This window comes from Thamnophis sirtalis, unplaced genomic scaffold, assembly GCF_051295495.1.
Source record: "Thamnophis sirtalis isolate CommonGarterSnake01/CBP01778 unplaced genomic scaffold, rThaSir2_p1.2 scaffold_6, whole genome shotgun sequence".
NCBI classification, from domain to species: domain Eukaryota; kingdom Metazoa; phylum Chordata; class Lepidosauria; order Squamata; family Natricidae; genus Thamnophis; species Thamnophis sirtalis.
In genome coordinates, this window is record NW_028261386.1 from 63,648,501 (window position 1) to 63,666,331 (window position 17,831).

General features: G+C 36.5%; 1 protein-coding gene across 1 annotated transcript in view; it reads left to right on the plus strand.

Annotated features, from left to right (window-relative positions):
* Positions 1 to 839: 839 nt before the first annotated feature.
* Positions 840 to 17,831, plus strand: part of AHCTF1 (AT-hook containing transcription factor 1) — a 54,719-nt gene continuing 37,727 nt past the window's right edge. Inside the window, exons 1-7 of the mRNA XM_014052311.2 lie at positions 840 to 1,045; positions 7,033 to 7,159; positions 8,557 to 8,810; positions 11,114 to 11,294; positions 12,710 to 12,917; positions 13,867 to 13,983; positions 15,343 to 15,427. Of these exons, the coding sequence (XP_013907786.2) occupies positions 7,039 to 7,159; positions 8,557 to 8,810; positions 11,114 to 11,294; positions 12,710 to 12,917; positions 13,867 to 13,983; positions 15,343 to 15,427 (966 nt within the window). The 5' untranslated portion in view covers positions 840 to 1,045; positions 7,033 to 7,038. The remainder of the gene's footprint in view (positions 1,046 to 7,032; positions 7,160 to 8,556; positions 8,811 to 11,113; positions 11,295 to 12,709; positions 12,918 to 13,866; positions 13,984 to 15,342; positions 15,428 to 17,831) is intronic.

Below are 17,831 nucleotides of genomic sequence, written 5' to 3' on the forward strand. Positions count from 1 at the left end.
TTATTGTCAAGTTGTAATTTATAATCCCCCGCATTTTGCCCATGCATCTGATTTTAGAGACTGTTTGAAATGGTAAAACAGTGCAAAGACTCCCTAAGAGTGTAACACTGATGTTTCTGACATGTATTATGTGTCTCTGGCCAGACCAGTAGCTCATTATAAGAACAGTGCTCACTCCAACTATCACATACCGACAACAGTGAAAGCATGCATTGCTTTACTATCCTGGATGTGAGACAGAAAAAGCATATTTTCCCATGGAGAGGATCCAGTCCCAATCTGACTGCAGGGAGATTTGCTTTCCCCCTTTCACCAAATGTTCGTGACTGACTGGGAATCAGCCGCTACAGTTTATAAGGAGAATTCAGGCGCAAGCATTTTTTTAAAAAGCCTTTTTTTGTGTGTGCCTTTTATTGGCTCTTGGATTTATTGTCTATATTGTTGTTGTTATTCATCGCAGAGTCAGCCAGATGTTCAGACTGGGTTTGGCATTTTATTGTTGTTGATGTCATCGATTATGGATAAGACGAACCAGCAGCAGATGGACCACCATTGCCTTTTACCAACCTCACTCCGAAAACAAAGTGTGACCTTTTTTTGTTTTGTTTTGTTAAACCGCCCTGTCGGGGCCAAAGCGCGTTCAACTTCGAAGCAACGCATGCCGGGAGTTGTAGTTTTGCGGAAACTGCGTCCCAGGACTTCCTACGGTGCCCTCTCTAGAACATCCACTTCTTAAACCAACCGCAAGTGAACAGGGTTACGGATTTGAAAATTCCCGCGACGGCTGTGATTTGCTCTCGCGAGACCTCGTCCGTCCGCCGTCTGATCCTCCTCCTCCTCCTGCCGCCGGTGAGTGATCGCGGGGTGGTGGAGGGGCTGGAAGAGGAGGTTGCTGCGCAGGCAGAGAGCGGGCGAGTAGGCCCGGCCCAGGGAGCCCGCCAGCTTTCTTTAAAGCTGCTGCTGCGGAAGCGAGAGAGATGCTGCCCTTCTGAGGGTAATAACACGAGCGGCGCGGCCCAGGCGGCAACACCCGCCCCTGAAGCAGGTACGGCGGGGGAGGGCGGGGGAGCCGGGGGACAAGAAGCGCTTGGCCGAAGGAGCAGAGGGCTGGGCGGCCCGCAGGGTTCCGTTTGGCAGCCAAGAGGAGGGCCGCTTTCGGGCTTGTTATGTAACCGCCTGTTGGAGCCACCCGGGAAGATCCGGGGCTGCCCTCGTTACATTGCCGCCAGGCTGAGGGGGAGGGGCAGGGGGCGGCCTTCCAGCCCCGCCGACCCGGCCTCTCCTCGTTGCCGCCAGACGCCGGGAGAGACGCTCTGGCCGGGTCGAAACTTGCCTGGCGGCAGTTTCAGACCGGGGGAGGGGGGGAGGGAAACGTGCGTCGCTCTACCGGACGGAGGGAAGCCGAGGAGAGTGCTGGCCTTGCCTTACGGCGTGCTCTCTGCTGAGGCCCTGCCCCGACCGGTGCCTCTGATCTACTCTAGCGAAGGCAGCCTTTTTGTTCGCAGGCCCTCGTTCCTGGCCATGCGTCTCCCTTCTTGCAGGCGTAGTCACTAAATCGAGATGAAACAGCCATGTTTTTATAAATGTTATTAGTTTTCGAAGTCGTGTCCGACCCATCGCGTCCCCATGGACAACGTTGCTGCAGGCCTTCCTGTCCTCTACCATCCCCCGGAGTCCATTTAAGCTCCCGATTTATATATTTAAAAGAGTCCGTCAGATCCCAGGCCTGGCCTGGACTTCCTGCTGCTTGGACAGTCTGGTTGGTTTTGTGACTGCGGAGGAGGCTGGGATTGGGTAATCGGTGCATCCTTTCAACAAGCGTGCAAGTTATTTCACCAAACCCAACAAGACTTCTTCAGTTTACAGGGCCCAGTTGTAATACTCTGTGCTTAATTGTTACTTCACCTGATAGAATAAGGCTGCGGTCATGAAATGCTGCCCAACGACTTTGTAGAATTTGAACGGACAGACTGGATTGATGGCTTCAAGGCTTTGGGGGGCAGGTGACAGTTTAAAATGCTCCCCCCCCCCCACACACACACTGTTGCAAATTTTGTCAGAGGGAAGTTCTCCTAAAAGTAATTAAGACTGAACTGTTTTGTGCATTTGAAAATGTCCTTATCCCTGAAGTGTGAAACCTGCTTAGACCAGCAGATCTGACAGCTAAGTAGGAAGCTCCTGGACAGATATAAACAAGTTGCGCTCTTAATGCATCTGTGTTTTAAACAGTGTAGACAATTATCAGGATTGCATTTGAATTTGCTCTGCCTTTCCAGAGTCGAAGTAATTGATGAACATGAAGACTATTGTCGGTGTATACTTTAGGAATGACAGGAAAGGAGAAGTATGCTTCAGTAAGAGGAAATACAGTCACAGAATGTATTGGAGTATCTTGATTTCAAACTAATTCATAAATGTTGGTAAAATATACAAATAATCAAATTGTTGCAAAATCAGCAGTCTTTGTCTTGAAGTTCATCTGCATCCAGAGACTGCTGCATAAATTGGCTATTTTAGATTAGGAAAGTTGAACACATGAACAAAACTATCTACTGGGGTCCCCTGTGAAGAGAGAAATTTTCAAGTGATCTCCGAAGCTAAGCATTCTTTTCTGCTAGTTTGGTTAAATGAACACATTATCTCAACATGTATAGTTGCATACACTTTGTGGTAATAAAAACTGCAAAATGTATCTTTCTCGTTATTGTCACTCTGGATTGGTATTTGATGACCCTGTTTAAAGTGAGGTGGAAGGGAAGGGCAAAATAATCATCTGCAGGATAGTGTTAAGGATTATCTGAAATATCTGGCAGATAAAATCACTCAGATCTGGAGTTCTGTGGGAGAAGACTACCCTATCCAGAAGCACCAATGGAAAATCCCCAGATCTAAGCAATCCCTGATTAGGGTTGAACCTACCCTAAATTTGATCCTTCCCAAATTTGATCCTTCCCAAATTTGATAGTATTAGTAGTATTAACTGATTGACTTTCAGTAAATATATAAAATTGCATTGCATATTGATGATACCTAAACTTATGCCAGCAAGACTATAACCAGCAGCTTCATCTAGGATGGGAAAAATCAGAGTCTTGCAAAACCCTTAAAAATAGATCATTAAAACTAGACCTCTCCTGCTTATTACCAATGCCAACTAAAACCACAGGAAGGAGGAAAGCCATCACAACAATATGCCCCTGCTCTTAACCATTTAAGTCAGTCCAGAAGAATACTATGATCAGTTATATTGAACATAGAGAAAAAAGGAGGATCACTGTGGATGTACTACCTCCAATGTGATCCCATCAGAGATCATTCAAAAGTGACTTTAATGCCATATCAATGCTATACACAGGCCTGAAATTTCTGGAAGTTGGCTAAGATAATTGTTCCCTCTTAAGCTGCAGCTTGATCATATTCTCTACAACTTTCCTCTCAAAATAAAGGTTGGAAGCAGATGGAATAATCCATCACCATTAGGTCCAGAATAGCTTCTTGAATACAGTCCACCCTATCACTGAAGAATGAATTTTGCATGAAACCATAAAGTATTTCCTGACAGGAGTTAGCCAACTAGAAAGGACTTGGAACTAATTCAGGCAACCATACTCGCAGCTTCAAACGCCCAATCCATATCCTTGGGACCAACACGCTCTAATTCTTTCCCTATAACAAGGATTATTCTTTGGTCTCCAATTCTTTTGGCTGTCCCACAAGAACGGATAAGGTTGGCTTGCTACAAATCACTTATATTTGATGTGCTTTCTGATACGATCCGGGGGGGGGGGGCATACTTTATATTCCGCTGTCTCTGATCTATGATTCAAATGGTCCCATCCTTGCTTGCCTTTATAGGTTCTGAATACCTGATTCTCCCAGCATTGAGCCAGATGATTAGTTGAATCCATTTTAAGTTTTTTATGTGGCTAGTTAAATACAGGGTATATTGTGGATACATAAACTCTCTCTGGTGCAATGTATTTTAATTGCTATATTTGTTGATTGTTATCCACACAGTGGCATTGGGCATGAATGAATAATAAATAAATTGTAAGATGAAGTATATTCATTGTCATTAATAAAAACTCCTTTGGTAAATATTCTAAAATAACTGGATTTTTAGTTGTTAGATGAATAATCCAACAACCAAGGGGCGAAATCAACTTACCTTTGCTACCAGTTTGCAAATGTGAGCACTCGTGCGCTCACTTTACTCGCATGTGCCACCTCTGTGCATGCGCAGGATCTTCCGCACATGCACAAAGCTTCAAAAATGGGACATGATGGGTGGACGGAGCCTCTTGCTGCCACTGCTACGGCTTTGTCCGAACCAGATAGAACAGGCTGAATTGCACCATTGCAACAATCCAGTATTTTTACATTCAAGACAAAACAACTATCACAAAGTATCATTACAAAAATGTTTTATGGCCTTTGAAGAAAATGTATTTAAGTCTTAAAGAAACTATTGTAGTTATAAAAGTTTACTGAAGGAATCAATATACAATTTTATTATTGTTTATTGTGTATAAGATATGTAATTTACAATTTCTTTTCTACTGTTACGTACACTATCTTCCTGTAAGCACAATATATTGTATCTTAGAATATTTTAAAGATTTTATAATGTTGAACAAAAGAGGTTAAAACTATGTAGAACATCATATTAGTATTGTCTTCATTACCGACCTTGTTATTAACAGCATTTTCCCCAAATAAAGCCTTATTTCTTGATTTCTGAAGACATTAGTACATTTTTTAAAATTAAGCACCTAAGTTTTTTTCTATTACAAATAATTTAGATGTCAACTATAAAAACCTTTAAAGGAAATCAATCAAGAAATGACAATTGCGCTATCCCAAATGGTCTGGGCAGTTTTTGGCATTCAGTGAAGCTGATAACAAAGAGCTCCTTAGCTTCAGTGGTGGTGAATTAAGGACATAGATCTCATAGCTTAATCCAGTAAAAGCATAGCCAGTTGAGGGCATTCTACCAAGTAAATAGTTAAAGCAAGCTCAGAGGGACTATTCACAGTTATGCTGTGTACTTGTGGATAAACTTTTACATGTTTGCTAACTTTTCTGGAAGAAACCTGGGTTAAAGATGTACTTTATTTAAGAACAATTTATAGAGACATAATACAGTATCCTTTAAAACTAGAATTGAGCAGTATTTTTATTACTTTGTAAATGTATATTTTCCTATTAGCCTTTAGTTCCACAATGGAATTGTTAACATTTATAGTTTGACTTATTTAAAATTATTGTTCATGGAATTATTTTGAAAATGTTGCAGGCCTGAGCCATATTCCCAAGTCTTCATTAATTTGCTCTTTGCATAGTGTAATTTCTTAAAACTGATTTAAAGTAAATGAACAATACTGTTCTCATATTGTTAAGGTTGCATTTTAAAATTTAAAATTAAAAAAATATAACAAAGGGCTATATATTTCTATAAAAACATTTTCTATGGAATTTTCTAGTATAAAAGCAGATATTTGTAGTACAATAATATAGTCACTTGTACTATTATTTCATTTCACTAGTCAAGATAGTATCAAAGTCTGAAGTTTAAATATATAACTTAAAAATATAGCTTTTCATGTTTGAAAAGAACATTGATATGATGTTAATTAATCTGAAATAGATTCAGCTGTTCATAATCGGCCCCTCTCATAACCAATTAAATCATAACCCTTCATTGCCATCAATGTGATAATTCATAGAAAGAATGGACAACAACTGGCACACATATGTCTCTTGTGAGGGTTAGGCATTTGTGTTGACTTGACTTGTAGCACTCATGCTACTTGCCTTATAAGAGTGCTGCTGATAAATTGTGAAGCCAGGTGAGATGATTTTGGTGCTGACCTTGTCTATCCTGAGCACATTAGGCAATGTCAAATATTAATAAAAATATTTGTAGCTTAGGGTTGACATGAGTGGTCCTTTGTGCTCTTAGCTTGCTTGTTTTCTTGCAGACATTTCATTACCCTAATTAGGTAACATCATCAGTGCTATACTTGTTACCTAGTTTAGGTAATGAAACCTCTGCAAGAAAACAAGCAAGCTCAGAGAGCACCTTGTGTCAGATATAATTTGTAAGCATGTGACTGATTCTGGTAAATTTTATCTAATAGCCTCCACTGCCTTATGCATGTTGATGTACCCCTGCTCTATCAGTAACATTGAGCCCTACACACCTTGTCTGCTGAATGAATCAGATCTAGCTCTTGGCCATAGAGCAGCACCTAACAGTGCTTAGGTGCAGACTGAAGGTACTGGCTCCTGCAGCAGGAAACCTCCACTCAGTCTAAGTCTCAGTATGAAAGGAGGAAAAGCTTAAGGTGTTAGATAAAGTGGACATTTGTGTAAGAGGCCTCTCTGCTTCAGTGATACACAATACTGCCTGCTGAAGGTAGGAAAGAATTATTTCGTATCTTTTCCTCTGCTAAGTCAGGCCTTGGAGAGACAGTATAACATGGCTGTTCAAAACCATCCGAAATAGTCCAATTCTACATCCTAGAAGTGTAGTATTCCTGGTTCCTCCAACTCTTCAACCTCAGCAGCTTTAAACTGAAATTCAGAAAAGGAGCAGCTGTTCTACTTCCTAATCATCATCCTCTGAATTGTTTAGAGAGGGGGTGAGGTGAGAGTGCAATCAACACCCCCTCCTTCTGCACTTTGGCAAGGAATTTAGAAAAAAAATGCCCCTGCAATTACCCAGACCCTAATCCTTGCACCATTTATTTAGATGTCATTTGGTCAGAATTGCTGGAAGTGTTGTTTTTTTTAAATGCAGGAGTAATTGAGGGAGGAAACAAACAAACAAAAATAGCTCCCTTTTCCTCCTTTAGCCTTACTTGTCAAGTACTCTTTAAAATTAAATAAACTTAAAAGAAAATAATTAAAATCTGGATTTCTTTTAGGGTGCTATATACCATAGCCTTGGTTACATATTTATAGTACAGTATTTGTAATTACTTGCTGGCACTAACTGCTTACTTGAATAAACTTACTGCATTTTTACAGTGAAACATGCGAGACCTAACTGCTCATGTAACCAGCTGTCTACTGCAGTTTCCAGATGTGACTATACAAGCACTTGGAGAAGATGAGATAGCACTAGATTGTGTACTTTATGGGAAATTCACAGGAGGTAAACATTTGAACCTACACTTCTTAATTATTAAGACTGCGAAGGATGTATTATGATATGTATGATTAAATTTCTGTGATGGCAAAAGAAGATGAGATGGAGAAGGTAAATTACATGATTCTACAATTTAGTATAGGAAGGACATTTCTTGAATCAGTACTTCTGTTGTTGATCATACTGCCTTTTATATTTCTTTAACGCAAAATCTGAGTGTAGAACTACAACAGGTTTATCTGTATAGAAGATAAAATTTATTATGTCCAGTGATAGACAATCTACATTGGCTTAACGGTAGCCCAGTTCTGAAGTTTAGTTAGTCAAATATTAATAGCTTTAAAAATAGCTTTGAATTCTTTTTTTTATTTATTGTGTAGCAGTTTCAGTTTTCAAAGTGTTTGTTGATAATTGGCTGTCATTTTGTAAATTCAGAACATCAACAAACTGTTGAAAGTGTGCTTATCTAATATTGCTGTATTTTCCACCCTGTAGATATCTTTGTGACTTAAATATCCAGTAGCAAGTATATGCCATATTAACAACAAGGGAAGTTTTAAAAGTTAATCTTATACATTATATTTGCTCCATCATATTTCTTGAATAATGTTTTGTTTTCAGTGTGAGCAGCATTATCCATATAAATTTCTGGTGGTTTGATTCTCAGAAATTAATACATTTGTAAATAGTCTTGCATTATATAGCATAAACCATATTTACGTTAGAGCAGACAAATTAAGAGTGCTTTTCATTGGGGTTGTGTGTGTGTGTGTGTGTACACATACACTGATGTTTGTCTATAGTATATTTTTTTAGATGCATTGGATATGTTAAGTTAAAAATGCATCCTGTTACTCAGCACTAGACTCAATATAATCCTGAAGCAATGTCTCCATTCTACAAGCAATAAGTACTTTGTTTGCTAAGCCTTTGCTACAGTTCTCTTTATTTGAGTTCATTCTTCTCTTGGACTTAATCCTAATACTAATTGAGGGCTGAATCATTGTTCCACTGGAAAATATTTTGCCACTCTGTGGTTCATCCTTGCATTTGCTTAAACAGGGATAATAAGAGTATTTAGGAATTAGCATTTTTCTGTGGAACACCATAATTTGTAGGAAGTGTTCTCATTGGTAAATAATTTTAAAATGTGAGGCGCACGCATGCTGCTGAGAATTTCTGTATATAGATTATTTTGAGCCCATCAATTAAATTTACTGGACTACTTAGTCTAGGGTGTGTTTCAAATGATATGTAACTAAGATATGGAATTAATAAATCCTAGTGCCTTATGCAAGAATTTTCCCTCAGTGTTTCTCCAATTGTTCTATTCTCTCTATGAGTATTATTTCTTCACAGATAAGATTTCATCATATATATATACACATATATTTCTTTTCTAGGTCGAAGTGGGTTGGCTTGCCTTGCATGTGGACCACAGCTTGAGATTGTAAGCCCGATCACAGGAGAACGACTGTCAGCATATCGTTTTAATGGGGTGAATGAACAGCTACCCACTATTCTTGCAGTGAAAGAGTTTTCCTGGCAAAAAAGAAATGGACTATTAATTGGTTTGGAAGAAGCAGAAGGAAGTGTTCTGTGTTTATATGATCTTGGAATATCCAGACTGGTTAAAGCAGTTGTTCTTCCTGGAAGGGTATATGCATTATTTCTTAATTTAAAAAAATAAGTTATTTGTCCTGATGTATGCTCCAGCTGTTGTTTCTGCTTTAATGCTTCTCTTGCAGCAGTTTGAGTTCTTGTATTATTTGTGACCTTTAAAAATTACAACCACATCTTTTTAAATTCCAGATTTACAATCATGTAAATTAATCAATGTTGTGTTCTGTAGTGTAAGATGTTCTCAATTATTAGAGTTGGTGAATTTTGCCATAAATCCTGGAAAAGAATACTAAGCAGACTGAGCTACTAGTGAATGCAGAAATAAACTCTTGATGAGAACAGTAAGGGATTTTATGTAATATAAAAGAAGAGATAAAGAGAAACAAAAATTCACATATTTATCTTCTCTGTGAAAGAACTTTTTATCATCTTGCCACAACTAAATTTATACTTCAGTCATGGTAAAATATAGCTATGTGGTTAAAGTTACCCTTTGTTTTTCTTTCTACCTTATTTGTTTCAAATGTATTTCCAAATGCATCTGGATTTCCATATATTATAATAAGCAGTCATAATTATATTTTTGTTGTTCTTTTCTGCCTTGGGCAGCTTCTGACTGTAGTAGCATGGCTGATCTGCTGATGTATAGAATTGGAAGTAGAATAGTTCTTTCTTCAGGAATATCTTTGCTGTTTTTGAGAGCAACCTGACTCTTAGGAAGAACATTTTAAGAATTCAGTGAGAATTGTGTGATAGTTCTCTGTCTGGTTTTTGGGGTAGATGCAGCCAATATGCTGCTACTTTATTTTATTTGTTTATTTAAATAAGCTTATGTGTATGCCAATAATCAGAAAACACTCTTCTGATTTTTTTCCAGTTTTCTCTGCCCTCTTATACTTAGATATAAATTTAAAACAAATATTGAATTTGACTAGGAATATTGATTTTAACTACATATAACTCAATGTTATATGTAGTTTAAATCAGAAAGTGTGATGTTTTAGTAGGTCCTCTACACTTCAGTTTTTACTCTTAAAGTGCTAAAGGTGTGGGTGAGCTTAGCAAAAGAATGAGAAATCACTCATTTTTGATTTAGATAAGAAAATAAATTCTAATATGTAATATTAGAAAGCAGTGTATACAGAGGTCTCCTGACTAAAAATATTTTGTGAGGAAGCGAACATAATCCTTAAAGGGAGTTCAGTATTCCAGTACTTGAAAAAATAATTGCCAAAAGAGATTAATCCAGTGGTTCAAATTCAAACAGGGTTTGGATGGCATTATATGAAGAGTGTTTTTTTCTTTCTTTTTTAAAAAAAAGTTTTTATTTTATTTTAATTGAACAAAAACACAAAAAAAGAATAATCCTTCATTACATCTTGTAGAAAGTGTGTCGATTTGTTACAGATAACTTTCATTCATTTCTTCCACAGTCATTACTTATAGTTCATATTAGATTATAGACTTTAAATCAAAAGTCTTTGTATATCTTACTATCAATGTACCACAATTCACATTTGACTACAATTATTTGAACATACGTTTACCTCAAATCATTCATACTTAAAGACACAACCACATAATGGCATTCATTAGCTATTTCAAAAAATCCTCCAATAACATTACACCTTTATGACATCTTTTAGGTAAAATTCAATTAATAAAGTTTCTAAACCTTCCCCCCCCCAACTCACTGTTTAGAATTTATATCCAAGTTACTTTTGCCATTTATATATTAAACAATGTCCATTGACATTTCCTCCTTGTTATTATAATAACAACAAGAGTGTTTTTTTCAATGAACATTTGTGTTTTGTTTAGGAAGCTTAGTTATTTCTTTTGGCAATGCATTAAATCTCATTAATTTCAAAATTAAGTTAGAGTATTCTAAGCAAATGTCTTTGCTGCTTGTCATCCTGGAAAAAATTATATTGCATGATTCATAACATTCTGAGGATAAATTAATGAATTTCTTATGAGCACTTAAATAAATGATAGATGAAAGGCTTCTATGCAATTATTTTGGAACAGTAATCAGTGTGTGCCAAATATATGAAAAATTAATGAAAGTTTTCTAATAACTTTTAGTGGCCATGTGACAAAATTGCATTCTTTGCATTTAAAGAGGAATTGATCCTATCAGTATTAGTACTTAACCAGCAAAAATAGCTTTTCTGAATTACTATATTAAATTGAGTGTAATAGATGTTTTTTGGATATTTTGACTAGATTTCAATAATTAAAAAATTACAGATATAAATCTCAAAGTGACATTGACTGTTTATGTGTTTATCCTATAGGTTGTCCAACTGCTTAACTAATGTTACATTTTTTTAGGTCACTGCCATTGAACCAATTATAAACCATGGAGGAGCCAGCTTGACAACTCAGCACTTGCATCAGTGCCTCAGATGGCTGTTTGGTGTGGCTGTGGTGGTTACTGATGTTGGTCATGTCCTCTTGATAGATCTTTGCTTGGATGACTTATCATGTAACCAAAATGAAATAGAAGCTTCTGGTAAATGACATTCCTTTTCATCTCTGATATTGATTTCTAGAGAAGTTAGGTTTTCTAGATTATATTGGAGTATAATTTTCAAAATTAAACTCAATACTAATTGAAATTCTCATCCCTGATCTTTGGAAAGATGACTGCCATTGATTTATTAACTTATAATATGTATTTTTGATTAAGATAGAGAAATACAAGTTGACAGCAGTAGAAGGATAAAATAGAGCAATATTTTTTTCTGCAGTAATTCACTGAGCTAGAAATATTGGACTTTCAGATTCATCTGCAATAGAGTAGTGATGTAGATTATAGATGTGATGTGCCTCTAACCTGCATATGATATTAAATCATATGAAAATGGGCTAGGAACAAATACTTAGAAATCTAGAAACGTTCATCTGCCTAACTATCTGTCATTTCTTATTGCATCTGAATATCTTACCTTGCCAGCCTACACTTGAGTGGAGTGACTGAATCCATATATAGATTTATTAAATAGAAAACTGCTAATGTTATGGACCAAAATCTAGAGTGCTCTTGTTCTTTCTCACGTGCCCAAAATAATGTCCAAAAGGCAAAACACTCTTATTTGCTTTATTATAAACCTCCAGAGTGTGATGTATATTTGTATAAAAATTAGAATATGAAATTGTTGATTCCTGTAGTCATTTTTTCAGGACTGTCCATGTTTAGGAAATTTTAAAATCAACTAAACATGAAAGCAACTGTTAATTTGGCTTTGTAATAAAATAGAGATGTTTTGAATGAAACATTTATTGATCTGTTAATTTTTAACTGTTTGACACTGGAGGCATTAAATTGTACTCAATTGTACATGGGGGAAAAGAACAGTGAAACAACCTATTGGAAAGCCCTAGTTAGTCTCAACAGATTACTGAAAAATTACATGCAGAAAAGAAACATAAGAGTGAAGTTATCATTTCAAAGCTTTATTTAGGTTAAATATTGGATTGTACAGGTATTTAATTGGATTATCTATAATGTAACAAAATCACATATTTGTATTTCCTCTTCATTTTTTAGAGAAAGGAATGAACTAATGAATGCACAATTCAAGAATAGTTGTGGAATCCTTTGTACTCTCTGAGCTTGTTTGTTTGATTGCAGACATTTTATTACTGGACTAGATAACATCATGATGATGTTACCTGGACAGTTAATAAAACATTTGCAAGCAAACAGTCACCTCAAAGAGCACCAAGGACTTCGCAGTTCAACCATGAGCTATAATTCTCTTCTATTGATATAAAATAATTAAAATGAAAAGAGCTGAACAAAATCAATCTTTATCATTAGTCAGTCTTAATTGTGTGCATAAGCTACTTTATTCTGTAAGCAATTTATTTAAGCAGTTTTTAATTAAGGCAATAAGAATTTGTTATATACTGCCATATATACAGATCTAGAAGTTATCACTGGAATCCCTTCTGAAATCCCACAAGTAAGGGAAGCTGTAAGAAGGAAAGGCCGACATCTCTGTTTCCAGTTATTGAACCCATCGGGAACTGCTGTGACAACTCTCTCATATATACAGAGAAGCAACCAGTTAGTTGTAGGATTTTCTGATGGCTACCTTTCACTGTGGAATATGAAAAGCTTGAAGAAAGAGTAAGTGTATAAAAAGTGGTATGTCATTTAATGAAATAAATTGAAAAGGAAACATGCTAATCTGCTGCTCATTGAAATCCGTATATATTTTTGAGATGCATATTCTGGACATTTTGTCCCCTTACTAAAAGGACCAACATATAGCTCTCCAGATGTTGGATTGCATTTCCACAGGTTCTCACTATTGGTCCTGTCAGCTAGAACTAGTGTGAGTTAATGATTTGGAATAAGTGAAAAGTGATATTAACTTAGCATGAAAGTTCTCACAAGTGTAGATCCATTTATGAGATTAGCTTTCTAGAAAAAGAGTGGGATGAAGCAATTTCTATTGATTCTTCTATCCTCTAAAGCCTTGAAGTTTTGTCCTGGAGACTTAAAATTCTTCATGCAGAACATTATGCCTGATATTACAGATAAAATGACATTTGCAAAAACCGTATTTCATTGTGAAGTTCCAGCCTTTTCACAATAGAAAGGTTCCTTGGATTAATTCCAGTATGTTCAGTGAATCAAATAACTCCGATTACTGGCTTATAGTTTAGGAGAAAATAAAGTTCCTCATACGAAAAATGCATGAAACATATGCCATTTTATTATGCATAAACTTTAATTAGGATTAATGATATGGTTACCTACTTAATACTTTTGTTTCTATAACTTTTGAAAAAGTTCCATGTGATCCGTCTTTTAATTCTGGCAGCTTAATCTTAGTAGTCTATATTGTAGAATCCTGCAATGTAGATTAAACATTACCCAAAATACCATATTTCCTCTCATTTCTGTATTGATTGTATAATTGAATTAAAATATGACTACTGAATTTCCACCCATTATAAAACAATAAATATTTAGTAAATATGCCAAAATAATACAGTATCCTGTAAACTAGAGAATTATTTTTAAATGTGTATCTATTTGCCATGTCTTCCATCCTACCTCTAATATTCAGATACCATTTCCAGTTGGAGGGAGGGAGAGTTCCTGTATATGCTGTTACTTTTCAAGAACCTGAAAATGATCCTCGCAATTGTTGCTACTTGTGGGCTGTCCAATCAACACAAGAAAGGTGAGTGAAGCAGTTTGGCCATTCTGATGATACTAGATTCTAAAAATGTGTTCAGATCATGATTTAATTTGTATTTACTTGTGTTGCTACGCTCTAATAAGAAATTGGTTCATTGGAGAGAGTTGTTTTACCAGACTCTAAGTAAGCATCTGTCTTTGTTTCAAAACCAATAATCTGAAATGGAAATCCAAAATTTAGGAGCTTTAGGGGCAATTATCTTCCCCTATAAACTCTTAATTTTCCCTAGCTATGTATTGAAATAGTATGTGTACTAATAGAAAATAAGTAATAGAAGAATACAGAAGGGGATAATTTCAGGAATTCTCTTTCCTTTTGAATCTCGCTTCTTGTGTTGGGAAACAGTATGAAGAGTTGAAGGAATGAAGAAGGCCAGTTCTATGCTCTGATCCTATTGATAGATACTTTTAGACTGGAGAAACTACATTCTTATTGAGAATTTCATTTCATCTAGGAAACATGGATTTGTTTTGTATTAAACATATGTCCCTTAAAATTTTCTTAGGTTTGAAGTTCCTGGTAGTTTTAGTATGTATTATTCTTGCACACTAAAGACTAAACTTCTATTCTGTAGAAACATGAATTTCTTGTTCATATATGAATATAATTTCATGATTATTTAAATGGCATGGATCCTGGTAATTGCATGAAATTTATAGGAGCAATTTGTTTTTGTGTGCAATTGAGGGAGCTTCTACATCTGAAATAGGAATAATAACCTTTGCTGTAGTGATAGCAATAGCAGTAGCGCTTAGATTTATATATCATTTCACAGTGCTTTACAGCCCCTTCTAAGTGGTTTACCGAGTCAGTATATTGCCCCCAAAATGAGTCCTCATTTTACCGAGCTTGGAAGGATGGAAGCTGAGTCAACCTTGAGCTGGTGAGGATCAAACTTCAGTCAGTAGAATTAGCCTGCAGTACTGCATTCTAACCACTACACCACCATCAGTGATATATGTTAGATGAGGGATGGGGGGGGTATTTTGAACTGTTGGCAGAGGAGTCTTGCACAGTAGTATAGTTGTGTCATGTATAGGGCTGAAATTTTGTATTTATTTTGCCAAGGTGTTTCCAGTTGAGTTAGAGCTTTCTTTATCTTTCAACTGTATAAATCTGCTTTAGAGATTATAGTAATATTTTCATTGGCTTCACTTCTCAAACACTTGTAAAATAAGACCTCCCATGTGAACTTAGACCCATAATAAAAATTCCCTGGAGTCACAAGGTATCTTTTCTGTGATTTACTATATAGCTGTACTTAATTTTCTATCTACTTTATATTACATAGCAAATAATTGAGATGCTTATATTTATTAAAGTCTTGATATTTCATTTTAGTGAAGGAGATATTCTTAGTTTACATCTGCTGCAGTTAGCTTTCAGTGACAGAAGACGGTTGGCGTCAGGACAAATCATGTATGAGGTAAAGTATATTTAAATTTTAAGTACTAAAGTGATGTGTATTAGAACCTATTGCAGCATTGTTTGACAAGGCATTAATTTCACCACTGTAAGTGGGCTGCTAGTTTGCTTGCAATTATGTTAATTTAGATTTTAAGGTAATTTGGTTTCTTGCTGTGGGAGAAATATATGCTCAAATTGTTTTTAATACTATGACTATTGAGATAATTCTACACATTTTAGACAGTATTAAATTATTTTTAATTTCACATGCACATCTGTTTGCATTCAGCAGTTTCTTCTCAATTGTTAACATGTTATACATGTTGAGTTTTGTACTTATTCAGCCATTTACATTATTAATTGTTAAAAATGAGAAAAAGATTAATAATTTAATTATGGGCCGTTTCCTTCCACAGATTTAAAATTGTTGATTTTATAAGAAAGTAAATAACAATGTAGTATTTGAATGTAAATAGGATTCAGAGAGGGAGGCATCGATTGGGAGAGTATTCAGAAAAAGAGTAATTGCCATGGTTGTGTGATAGAGGCCATGGCACTATACATGCAACAAATAAAAGGGTGTGTGATTTCAGTTGTACAATTCAGCCATCATCTTCATATTTTTTATACATCCAGCAGACATCCAGATTTCATCAAGATGTTCCATAATCTTAATGAGATTCAGGAAAAGAAACTTGGAGCAGCAATTGTAATTGTAATTGCCCAATCTCTGATAATTCTGTTAACCTTCTGTTAACAGCATTTCTCTGGGAATCTTTTGCATGGAAACCTGAAAGTGGGACTGGAAATGAGGAGCTCTCAAACCGGAGGTCATGTGAGAAGGAAATAGACAGTGGTAGTTCATAAGAACTATAATAATGAAATTGTCCTTATATTTATATATACATTTCAAAGCATTTATTTTAGTCTCGGGTGCTTAATGCAACACCACAAAACCACTTGAACTTCATTTTGAGTTATATTTTAAGCAGATTTTTTAAATGACTTATGAGTAATAATGTATATATCTTTCAGCTGTTTTAGAAAGAATAAGCCTTAAACATTCTGAGAAGCTTAGAAAAAATTTCACATATAAACTTCCTTCCAGGGTTAATTTTCCATAGGTTTAACTGCATACTTAACCATTACATTGTTTTCATAAATTCAGTTTCCTGCCTTTCCCCTTCAAAAATTGTTTAATTTAAACATAAAAACACACCTGATTTTGAATTATATTGATATACTGAATCAATAGCTCATGTGTAAGTTGCCTAACATTGAACTAAATTCATCATAGGTGCTGAAATGTCATAGCCACCTTTTTGCTTACTAGCTCTGATATGTGAACTCCCTACTGGTTTGCACATTTTTCAGCTTGGTTATTTACTTTTACAATAATACTGAGAGGTATAAACGTTTATTTAAGTATACTTTAAGTGTAACTGTATTTGTGCAGTAATTATGTTTTAAAACATTTTAAATTATTAGAAAACCAAAATAAATTGCTCTTATTTTAAAATACTTTCTGTGTTACTAAACAATAAAATGGTTTCTGATTTTAAAAATTCTCCTGTGTGCTGCTCCGGGAATCCAATCATGGGTTAACTTAGCCTTCTAGCCTTGAGACTGAGTATGCAAATATCAAAGTTACGCCTCCTCTGACTGGACTTCCGCTTCCTCTCCAGTCCTTATTACTCAGTCAAGCCTACGAGACTTATTTTCAACGCTCTCTTGATTAATTGCTAATATTTCTAGGTTAAGGATGAAATTACTTGGTTTTTCACTGTGGATTTCTTGCTGGATTGGAGGTAAAGCGGCAGATTGCTGTCAGCAGATTCCTCCCTCGCTATTTCCCTTAAAGGGATATCGGATCGCTGCAGCTGGAGTGGGGCTTCTCGCCTGCCCTCCCTTATCATCAGCGCGCAAGGAAGCTGAGTCTCCCAGCGCTGCCACCCCTGCCGGATAGCACCCGCCCGCGGGCGCGGTCAGATCCGAGGCTTTGGCTTGTCGGAACGGGGCTTCCCCCCCTTCCCCGCCTCCCTCCTTTGTGCCCTCGATGGAGCGGCTGCCGGAGAATTGCACGGATCGGCTGTTGGGAATTTCCCTTGCGGTTCCTTTGAATTTCGCGCCTTTGAAGCCGGTGACCTTATTTGGAAGCGCTTTTCACGCATGCGCTCTAACGCCTGGGATGAGATGGCAGATTTTGTTCGCGCGCTTGAGTCTGCGCACTGCTTCCGCCCCTCCCTTTTCCCTCACTCGAGTTTGCTGACTCAGGGAGGAGGTCGCTTCTCTTAGTCTCTGCTTCCACGTGGCGTTCTTGGCGAAGTGATTTCAATTGCATTCCTTTGTCTCGCTGATTGAGCTCTTTCAAACTCATATCATGGCTGATCAATTGCAAGGTACTGTCCGGCCAGTTTCTGAGC